An 11,253-nucleotide genomic window follows, 5' to 3' on the forward strand; every position below is an offset into this window, starting at 1 on the left:
GTTTTTGTTTATAGGTGATGAGGAGACTCCTACTGTCAGCTCAATGCATTGTGCAGAACCCACGATATGTAAGGCAGAACTTCATCACAACATCCATTCGAGTGAAGGACTCATAGCCGCAGCCTCTCTTTAGTGGCCTTTATCTCAACTTGCATTGCCACTTTAACTTTGAACTTATTTGCCAACAAGTCTCATCATCAAATCCATTATAAATAAAAACATGAACCCTTGAATCTTCATCAGGACGTCTTCATCAGCAGACTGGATCTCTAGGACTGCAGACTTTATTTAACCAAAGTTGTTGTGTAGTTTGTATGGAGTCTTGCTCATAGTACAGCTGTGTGTTATAATCCAACATCATCAGATTGACTTTATAACCTTCATTGCTTTGGTTTACAGTGCCTGTGGTCATGAGGCATTTTAATCTTATTTATTATATTAACTCACTCCAGACGTGTGTGTACATCAGCTTTATGTCTTTATATTGTTTTACTGAAACTTCTTTGACTACTTAGTTTTAGAAGCAAAGCTGTTTTATTTAGGCCTAAATTGATTTAAATTAAAAGCGGTTTATATATAAAACAGCACAGGACAGCTGAGCAGAAATGTTTGCTTGATCAAGGCAAGTACAAACTAAAAACTGAAACATGTTATTTTGATAATTTGTTGAGAATGTGTTGTGTCTTATTCAGGTTTTGTACATTTGTTTTTAGAATATTAGAGATTTTCTACATTATATCAACTTTGTACTGTTTTATAGTACTCTAATGTAGGATATACTAAAGCTAATAAAAACAAGATTTATATGTGCTTTGAGTTATTATTAGAGATCTCCGTTAAAAGATGTATCTTCAGTCAAATATACCCAAGTTTCAATGATATCCGAGTGGTTAAATGAAGTAAAAACTATACAAGACTAAGTTCAAAATATTATACTATTGATCTACACTTTAAAAAATAAAGGTGTCTAAAAAGGATCTTCACAGCGATGCCATAGAAGAACCATTTGTGTTTGCTCAATGAGCTTTTTTCCTCTTAATCACCACAGAGAACCATTTAAGGTTTTTCAGGTGTTACAGGTGGAACCATTCAACCAAACATGCTATGGCCTCATGAAGCACATTTTTTTTTCATGGATGGATGAATGTGTGGATATCTATTTATTATAGGCAGATCTATAAACAATATCCACCTTTAGTATACAGACAGAATTTGATTGAATTATTTGTGTTTAAACTAAATTGAATGATAGAGCCAAAGACAAAAAGCATTAGTTTGTGCCACGCTTTCCCGTATAGATGTGCATTATATCAAGCACTGGTCTGCTCTCTAGAAGTCAACATTAGTACAGAATAAACATGCTTATGAAGAAGTGATTAAAAACTTCTTATTGCTTCATTACTGAAATTGAATGAGTCATTTTGTATGATATGTATTTTTACTGAGTATTCTTCTTTGATTCATTCGTTCTCTTGTTTATTCAAAACCTGATAAATGTTTGAAGCCCAGGTTCATTTTCCTCCTCAATGAAACGGTACACAGGGTATCTGCACTCCAGGAGGTTTTGGGACATGACTGACACCAGTAATTTGACATAACCTTTGAGGGAGTGTATAGAGTAACCCAAGAGCACAGTGTTGGTACAGAAACTGCCAGGACACCGGATCAGTTCTGCCCTCCTCTATAATACACACTGAAGGATTGTGGGTAATGTAGTTCAGCACTAAGTTGGCATCTCCTACATATTTCCATGTGCTGTTCACCAGATGTGCATGACCAAATCTGAGTCCAGAGTAACTAATAATAACACATTACCTGTTAAATACACCATAACATATGTCAAACTATATGTTGATATCAGTGTGATCACTGCGGATCAAAGCCATGACCTTTATATTGTTAACTCAACGCTGTAACTACAGGAACTATAAGCGATAAAGCATAAATCCTATTATCTAATGATTCCTCTCTTGAACACAAAGTCCGCTTGTGTCCTGCAGCATTAAGAGACATTCATTGTATTTTCCATTGAAGTCGATGTTCATCTGCAAACTCCTGAGCTGCTGTTAAATGTCTGATGTCCACCCCTGTTTAACAACCAGCAGGTGAATGTTTCTTAAATCTAGTAGTGTATATTAACAAGAAACACTTGTTGTGTTTGGTACCTGAGTGAATATGAATCCATGTTAATCACACCTGGTGTGTTCAAGTCTCTTTGAATAGATGCTGATGCACATAATGACATTGGGGTCGTTTCCCGGACAGGGATTAGACTAGATTAAAATAAATGTAAGATCTGTCCAAACTGAAAACAACTTGCACTGTCATATCTTAAAGGAGACATATCATGCTAAATCCACTTTCTTAGCTCTTAAATGCATTTTGTTTTATATTTGTAGTGTTTATAAGTACATAAAAGTTGAAATTAGTCTCTTCAGGTGCTTTGTTGATATCTTTATATTCTGTTTTGGTCATATTTTCCAACCGGTTCTGATTTTTCTATTATCGTTTACGTTTTTTGAACAATTACGTCACAGTATTTGCAGCGGAACTGCTAAATAAGGACATGGACTCCAAGCCCAACACTACGAGCAATCCGCCATTTTCAATTTCTCGCTGCGATATTGTAGTCCAAGCTCAAGGATGCAGAAGTTACGAGAGAGTAAATCAAAATGTTCGGTTGTTGAACCTGTGCCTGGTTGAGTTTTATTTTTCACGGAAATGTCATTTTTTTGTGCGCGAAGCACTTCAAGGATAACTATTTCACCAACCTCCACCAGTATAAAGTAGGATTTGCCGATAGACTTCGTCTGATTGAGGGGTCAATTACTTCTATCTTTGGAAATGACGAGCAGAGCACTTCGGTAAGCTTTAAATAACTTTGAAAACAGTAAAGTACACGGTTGTCATGGTTTAGCAGTGCGGTTTCTCAATCCGAAGGCTGCAGCCTGTGGATGTCGCATGTGGTCATCACCCGGGATTAAGTTATAGCATATTACAACAACTTACGATTAACTAAGAATAATAGTCAACTTTATAATTGTTAATATTCTGAAATAAGACAGCATTAACACACCATTGCGAATGCGATACCTCCATATGAAGACATTGTTCTGCAGGTTTGTCGTCTTCATTTTCATCTCGCTCCATTTCCGACTCTGGCGCGAACATATAAGGCTGGATGGACAAGTCTTCCGTTGTTGACATTTTGTGAATAACGAGTGAATAAAAAGTTTCTGTGCAGCTAGATAATCGTATCTCTGCTATAAAACTACAAAAATGGCCGAACGGGGTGGAGTTTAACCGAGTGTCACCTCTGCAACCTGGGGAGGGGGCAGGGTATGACGTGCTTTTAAAAAGACAGCACCAAAACGAGTTGCTCTCAGATGCACATCAGAAAAGGGGTAGAAAGGGGGCCTGTGGGGCTATAATAATGAGGAATTCAGACCCAAGCAGTTTCGCTTTATATAGACCACAAATAGATGATTTATATGTAAAAAGGACAGATTTAAAAGCATGATATGTCTGCTTTAAAATAGATCAGTGCTCTTTGTTTTGCCTCAAAATGCACACAAGTAATGTTTTTTAGTAAGGCATGTTTAAAATGAGATATATTTCCTAATTAAACTAAGGCCTAGTCCTGGCTTAATCCTTGTCTGGGAAACCGCCCCATTATAATCTGGCCATTTGTCTGCAATGAGTTTTAAATTGTTAGGCGTTCCTCGATTTATGTTGAATATGCAACCATAAACCTGTAAAAGCAAGCGCATTACTAAACAGTTGAGTAACACTGCATGCATTGAATGTGAAACCAACACTCTTATGTCACAATACAACACTTGATGAAAAAAAACTGCTTTAATACGCTTGCAGCTTGATTGAGTTCCTCAGTCCCTACAATGATCATATTGTACACAGATGTTACAGAGAAGAAAGAAACATGAAGCTCCACGAATCAAGAAGAAAATCAGGGAAGTATTTTTTAAAGGGGAAAGTATGATATATCATTCTCAAAGAATAATGCAGTGTTGTTCACAGGGAATTTGGATCATTCTTAAAAAAAACACTCAATGAATAAAAAAACTAATAACATAAGCCTTCTGTCAAGTGTGTAAAGTGCCATTAATGTAATATTGTGACATCTCTGTGTGTGTATATAAACTGAGAAGCACGTATGAGTTTTTCAACAGGAGATATTCTGGACAGTCAGGGGTCCTGTAACATTCAGTCATGTGACCACCTGATAAACACATCACTGCTTCTGCTTCTGTTGTGAGGAGACATCATGGAGGTTTTGGATAATCTTCATCTCAGCAACATCTTGTGTCGTCCTGTATAAGTGCATGTAGATACAAGCTGACAGTGTTGACTCGACAAACATCAGAGATCCTCCATCAGCAAGATGCTGCAACACAATCTCTCATGTGACTGAAACACTGACGCTCTTAGAAACCTGATGGTGCATCAGAAACAAACACAGGAGGAGTCACAGCTTTAACCAGGAATCAGGGTAAGACATGAGGCTATCGAGTCCTCGGGTGGGTACAGTCGACATTGTTTCATGTTGACACAATCTTTCTGATGGTACAGAAGATGTTTTTAAACCTTACATTATGCTTTTATTCTTACAGACTTTCATGCTGTCAAGATGTTTTTGAAGCTTCTGATCCTCCTCACAGCAGCCTGTATGGTGACAGGAGACAATCTGAACCCTAATGTTGTCAATGTGGCAAACTTTGCCATAGACTTTCATAATCGCATGAATAATAACTACACTTATGCCTTTAAAGTGTTGAATATCTTATCAGATACAGCTCAGGTAAGTGATATATGATGTGATGTGATTTGACACATCTTTTTCATAGTCATCATAGTCATAGTTAATTTATTGTCACTCTACTGTATACATGTATACAGTTGAACGAAATTTCGTTTCATACAGATCCGTGTGCAACCATACACAAATACATATAACAACACCTCATGATACACACAATACATACCAACAGTAACCCATACAGTACTGTAAAACCAAAACAATTGTGCAACTCAACCATAAGAAAGTCATTATTATTTAAAGTTATTAAGCTCATAGTCCTTCAATGGGGGGGGGGGAATGGAAAACAGCAATTTATGACAACGGTATGATGACTGGCACCCTGGTATTTAGGGCTCTGACAGCTTGAGGGAAAAAACTATTGTAGAATCTTGTAGTGCGAGTCCTGATGCTGCATAACCTCCTACCAGATGGTAACGGGACAAACACACTATGTGAGGGGTGGGAGGGGTCCTTTATGATGGCTGAAGCTCTGTTCACACAGCGTGATGTAAAGATGTCTTGGATGGGTGGTAGAGAGGCCCCTATAATCTTCTCTGCTGTCCTCACTATGTGCTGCAGGGACTTACGTTCGTGTGTTTTACAGTTTCCAAACCACACTGTGATACAGTAGGTCATTATGTTCTCCACAGTTCCTCTGTAGAAGGTTTTAAGGATGGGTGAAGGGAGCCGTGCTCTCTTTAGTTTCCGCAGAAAGTACAGGCGTTGTTGTGCTTTCTTCAGTATGGTTCCGGTGTTAACAGACCAGGTGAGGTCATCAGAAATGTGTAAGCCAAGAAATTTGGTGCTTCTGACTCTCTCCACCTCTGAGCCACTGATAGCCAGTGGGCGATGTTCAGATTGCATCCTGCGGAAGTCAACAACCATCTCCTGTGTTTTATCCACATTAAGGGATAAGTTGTTGTTTTTGCACCAACCTAGCAATAATTCCACCTCCTCTCTGTATCGGGCTTCGTTATCGCCACTAATGAGGCCAACCACTGTTGTGTCATCGGCAAACTTGATAATAAGGTTGGAATCAAACTTGGCTGTACAGTCATGAGTGAGTAGTGTGAACAATAATGGGCTGAGAACGCAACCTTGAGGGGCACCTGTGCTCAGTGTGATGGAACCTGATGTTCTGCTGCCAATGCGCACAGACTGTGTTCTCTCTATCAGAAAGTCTAGAATCCAGTTGCAGGTGTGGGTGCTAATGCCCAGAAGTCTAAGTTTACTAAACAGCTGCTGGGGGATGATGGTATTAAATGCGGAACTGAAATCGATGAACAGCATTCTGATATATGCGTCCTTAGTGTCAAGATGTGATAAAGCAGAGTGCAGTGTGTAGGAGATGGCGTCGTCAGTAGTGCGGTTGGAGCGATATGCGAATTGCAAAGGGTCCAGTGAGGCGGAGAGTGAAGAGTGAATATGCCTCTTGACCAGACGCTCGAAGCACTTCATCAAGATGGAAGTCAGCGCCACAGGGCGGTAGTCATTTAGACATGTCACTACTGACTTCTTCGGCACCGGAATAATAATGGCCTTTTTGAAGCTTGCAGGGACCACAGCCTGGCTCAGGGAGATGTTGTATATGTCAGTAAAAACACCTGTTAGCTGGTCGGCACAGTCCTTGAGCACTCTCCCCGGTATGTTGTCCGGACCTGCAGCTTTGCGTGGGTTGACCCTGGATAATGTCCTCCTCACGTCGGCTGGGTTCAGATGCAATGCCTGCTCTTCAGGGGTGGGTGTGGACTTGTGAGCTCGCGTGCTGTTCATGGCTTCAAACCGTGCATAGAAGTTGTTTAACTTGTCTGGGAGGTGGGCGTCACTATTGTTGACCTGTGTTGTAACTTTGTAGTCTGTTAGGGCCTGGATACCCTGCCACATACGTCTGGGGTCCTTGGCATCACAGAAGTGGTTGTATATCTTCTGCGCATACATCCGTTTTGCTTTCCTGATGGCCTTGGAGAGCTGAGCCCTTGCTACTCGGAGGAGCCTTCCATCCCCTGACCTGAAGGCAGCATCTTTTGCCCTAAGTAGGGCACGGGTCTCTGCTGTCAGCCACGGTTTCTGATTGACGCGCGTAGTTACAGTCCTTAAAACAGTGACATCCTCGATACACTTCTCGATGTACCCAGTCACACTGTCTGTGTATTCATCCAGGCATGTTTGCTGATCGTAACTAGCTGCTTCCTTAAACATGTCCCAATCAGTGCACTCAAAGCAATCCTGCAGGGCTGCAACAGCTCCTTCCGGCCAAACTCTAATGGTTTTCTGTACTGGTCTAGAGCGTTTCACCGCCGGCCTGTATGCTGGAGCGAGCAGTACACAGAGGTGGTCCGAGTATCCTAAATGGGGACGAGGGCTTGCTTTGTATGAGTCTCGAATGTTGGTATAACATAAATCCAGCATATTTTTACCTCTCGTGGCAAAGTTCACATGTTGATAAAACTTTGGTGCTACAGTTTTCAGGTTGGCATGATTGAAATCCCCAGCAACAATAAAAAAACCGTCGGGGTGAGCTGTTTGTTGCCCGCTGATGGTATCATATAATTCACGCAGCGCCTCGTTAGCATTAGCACTTGGAGGAATATACACTCCCACAATCATGACTGCAGTGAATTCCCGGGGTAAGTAAAACGGCCGGCATTTCACCATTAAAAACTCTAGCTGTGGTGAACAGTGAGTAGCGACCACAGAGCTGTTTACACACCAGTCGTTGTTAATATAAACACAGAGCCCGCCACCGCGGGTCTTACCGGAGGTCTCAGTGTTCCTATCTGCCCGGAACAATGTCCGCCCCTGTAGCCAAATAGCTGTGTCGGGAATGTTGTTATGAAGCCACGTTTCTGTAAAAATAAACACACTGCAGTTCCTTGTTTCAGACTGTGTAGTCATTCGAAGTCTGAGATAATCCAGTTTGTTGTCCAGCGAGCGTACATTAGCCAATAGCACTGACGGGAGGGCTGGACGGCTTGAGTTAGCTTTTAGCCTCCAGTAAACACCCGAACGCTTGCCTCGCTTCCGGGTCCTTCCGCACCGCTTTCGGTGTCTTACCTCCCGGGCAGCTGAGTCAGGCGACGCCGAGGTGGACCTTTGACTGCGTAGTAGTCCTAGCTCCTGTAGCTTCGCTGTTAATAGTTTTGAAATTGGTATTCCGTAGCTGCTGTTTGAGCTCAAAATCTTAAGAGCTTCACTGCTATATTTAAAACCAGATTCCCTATTTCCCTGATAAACCGTGTTTGGTTACTGCAAAAAACATTTAACACCGACATTTACACCATCTATCGGAGCTGTAGAGGCCGCTGCGACCGCGCGCGCCGCCATGAATTCTCTCATGTATTTGATATCAATGTCTTCTGTATGTGTATGTATCACAGCTTTATCCTCCAGCGTGGGTCAAATACACACTTAAGGTAGAAACAGCTGAGACTGTCTGCAAGAATCAAGATAATGATGTGAATCTGACTGAATGTCCTCTGAAGACGAATGCTGTGGTGAGAAATAATGATGGTCTCCTATAATACATTATCTTTATTGTGATAAAATATGCATTCAAGAGTTGAATTGATTTAATTTTAATTATATGTCATTTGTAATTGACTGTTGTGTACCTCTTTCTCCTTTTCAGACCATGATCTGCTCATTTGTTGTTTTTGCTGTGCCAGGAAACAACACGATCCCTAAACGTCTGCTGTCAGATCATTGTGTTAGAATGGATCAAAAAACATATTAAACACCATTGTAAAATGTTTTCTCAGATTCTTTAATCACTGAGTAACATATCTTGTTGTTTTTGACACGCTCTGTGGTTTCAGACTATGATAAAATAAAAGCGTAAAATAAATAATCATACAATTAAAATAAATCATCTTATATTAAGTCTTGATCCATATGGTTGTATTTAGGGATTTAGAGAGCATGTGTGTCTCATATCTGTAAACAGCTGTTTGATGTGCTATAAAAATGACAAATAAACTTAATTAATGGTATAAAGTTTCTTCCTATCTATGCAAGCAAAACAAACAAAACACACACACACACACAAAATATTACAATTAAATAAGTAAATTATATATATATATATATATATATATATATATATATATATATATATACGAAAAATTGAAAGACGAGTAAATCATATTGTCTTTTTAATGACAGAATAAAATATCATAACGAACCTGAACAGGAAAAACCTTGATCCTAAATGCAGTACAACAATATAATAGTTCATAAAAATATGGAAATTTACATATTAAAAAACAATATTGCAACAAATATATGAAGGTATATTTGGTGCAAAACAACTGCACACCTGTGACAGTGGAATTTGTATTTGTAGAGATTATCCACACATGTGTATCAGTAAATTTGAAGTCACAGATGAAGAGTTGCAAACTTGTAGATTTTTTTTCTTTCCCTCAAATACAACACAACAGTTACACATTCACAAATCCTTCAGTGCAGCTGCACAAATCCCATTTTACAAATCACAGATTAAGAAACTCACAAGCTCACGTTTTTTGCTACAATTGCTGCAGTAAATATGGTGCAAAACCTACTTGAACACCTGCATCAAAGTATGTGAAGTCACACACAAATTTTGTACATTTGCAAATCAGTTTGTGCATCTGTGCGATGAGAGTTGCATGTGTGTAAAAAAAAATTTTAACAAATATTTTTTTATTTTTTAAATATTTTCTAGCACAAACACAAGTACATAAATACAACTGCTTGAATCTGCTGCTACAAGTTTCAAACACTCTTTTTTGTGTGCTCTCTGTTTTGCACCAAATATCTCGAGATAAATGGTGCGAAAGTGATTTGTATACCTGTAGGCTTTGGCGAGCACTGTTCAGCACTGCCCACCAGGTGGCGCCCCAGACACTCACTGAAGCAGAGTTTATTAATTACCACCAATGTTTCAGCAAGGTAAATCGCCTTTATCAAGGTATTATTTTCACCAAGTGGAGAACAATACAAATGGGAGTGCTAATTATACACAGATGAAGGTAATTACATACAATATTCCAATGATTCATTAGTAAACAAAATATAAGTTCCATAAATCTCAAACCATCAATATAAGTAGATTAAAAAATACAAGCAGCAAATACACACATAGGCCTACATATACCTAATAGGCTTTAATATACCTAAAAGGCCTCCTGTCTAAGTAAAAATTGGTCCAACTCACCTCACTTTCTAGATGAAAATACCCTCTCAATTGCTATATACAATAATGAAGTTATAGGATGATTAAGTTCAACAAAATGCAGTTGTAGCACTTATGTCACTGCAATCGTAATAACTATGCTACTGGACCAGTTCTAGGTTCGTTGAGTGGTGTATGTTATATTAGAAAAGACACATGAGACATGAAAACTTATATAAATTAATTAGCAGTTTACTGAACAGGAATACAAATGGAATAGGTAAGTTAGTAAGATAAATAGAATAATTAGATAAATATATCAATATAGATGATTCAATAAATATATCAATAAATGTTTACCGTACAAAGTTTAGATCAATAAATAATCAATAAATATTTACAGTAAAAGATGTGTCAATAAATAATCAATGTAGATCAATAAATAATCAATAAATGTTTATAGTAAAATATGTATCAATAAATAATCAATAAATATTTACAGTACGATATTTATAATAAATCATTTTAAATCCTTTATATTTAATCTTTTCTTATTTAAATAAGTTTAAATGGATTTAACTGGTTTAAGTATGGGTTTATTCTGGTTAGTTTTGTTCTTAGACCGGTCTATTAAATTTTAATCAGCTCTTTTAGAACAGTTGCTTTAACTATTTTTAAACTATTCTTTTGAGTTAACTCTTCTTTCTTTAAGGGAACAGGTAAGTATTTTAGTGTGCTTATGTTAGTGTGATTGTTTCACTTTACAGGGTCTAACTTTTTTTTGCAGGTAATTGTAAGGATTTTAAATGTTTCTTTTGTTTGTGCAATTGCTATTAGAAAAATACATATGGACCTTGGTATTTATAAAGTACGGCCCTGCTCATGACAATAAGAATCCACTCTCAATAGTGTATGACGAGCTGTAGGTTTTTTAATCGGATCCCTATGTAAAAAATTACAAGCTACCAACAAGTCTAAAAAGCTGATTTGATTTGGGTTAGCATCCAGGGTAAATGTTAAGAAATCAGAACAACTGTTTAGATAATAATAAAAACAATTTAGTTGTTCAGTTACCCGATTCAAAAAGACAGAAATAATCATCCAAATTAGTATATTAGAAGAAAAAGCATGTATCTTAGTTAAATGTAGGCCTATGTGTGTATTTGCTGCTTGTATTTTTTAATCTACTTATATTGATGGTTTGAGATTTATGGAACTTATATTTTGTTTACTAATGAATCATTGGAATATTGTATGTAATTACCTTCATCTGTGTATA

General features: G+C 38.2%; 3 protein-coding genes across 4 annotated transcripts in view; 2 read left to right on the forward strand and 1 right to left on the reverse strand.

The window, feature by feature from the left end:
• il17rd (interleukin 17 receptor D) overlaps positions 1-809 on the forward strand; it is a 32,572-nt gene extending 31,763 nt beyond the window's left edge. The window contains exon 13 of the mRNA XM_065259297.1: positions 15-809. Within this exon, the coding sequence (XP_065115369.1) occupies positions 15-133 (119 nt within the window). The 3' untranslated portion in view covers positions 134-809. The remainder of the gene's footprint in view (positions 1-14) is intronic.
• A 671-nt stretch (positions 810-1,480) lies between these two features.
• Positions 1,481-3,907, reverse strand: LOC135740802 (glycine N-acyltransferase). The gene is given in 7 exon segments (XM_073811847.1): positions 1,481-1,604; positions 1,606-1,797; positions 2,021-2,090; positions 2,164-2,226; positions 2,861-2,879; positions 3,666-3,752; positions 3,830-3,907. Coding segments are annotated over 7 exon segments (633 nt in total).
• A 189-nt stretch (positions 3,908-4,096) lies between these two features.
• Positions 4,097-8,812, forward strand: LOC135740770 (uncharacterized). 2 transcript variants are annotated; one of them, XM_065259299.2, is made up of 4 exons: positions 4,097-4,538; positions 4,632-4,819; positions 8,197-8,313; positions 8,448-8,812. In XM_065259299.2, exons 2-4 carry the CDS (start codon positions 4,649-4,651, stop codon positions 8,550-8,552), a joined length of 393 nt encoding a protein of 130 aa, XP_065115371.1. In that variant the 5' UTR covers positions 4,097-4,538; positions 4,632-4,648; the 3' UTR covers positions 8,553-8,812. The 2 variants fall into 2 exon arrangements, with proteins under 2 accessions (XP_065115371.1, XP_065115370.1); XM_065259298.2 differs by having other exon boundaries at positions 4,102-4,510.
• The last annotated feature ends 2,441 nt before the right edge of the window (positions 8,813-11,253 follow it).

Source organism: Paramisgurnus dabryanus, chromosome 14 (assembly GCF_030506205.2).
Source record: "Paramisgurnus dabryanus chromosome 14, PD_genome_1.1, whole genome shotgun sequence".
Classification (NCBI taxonomy): Eukaryota; Metazoa; Chordata; class Actinopteri; order Cypriniformes; family Cobitidae; genus Paramisgurnus; species Paramisgurnus dabryanus.

Bases quoted from the DNA above. Each gene is read 5' to 3' on its own strand.
- LOC135740770 (XM_065259299.2), top strand. From the start codon at position 4,649: ATGTTTTTGAAGCTTCTGATCCTCCTCACAGCAGCCTGTATGGTGACA. The intron at 4,820-8,196 runs GTAAGTGATATA...TATGTATCACAG, and splicing joins TCTTATCAGATACAGCTCAG to CTTTATCCTCCAGCGTGGGT. The intron at 8,314-8,447 runs GTGAGAAATAAT...TCTCCTTTTCAG, and splicing joins CTCTGAAGACGAATGCTGTG to ACCATGATCTGCTCATTTGT.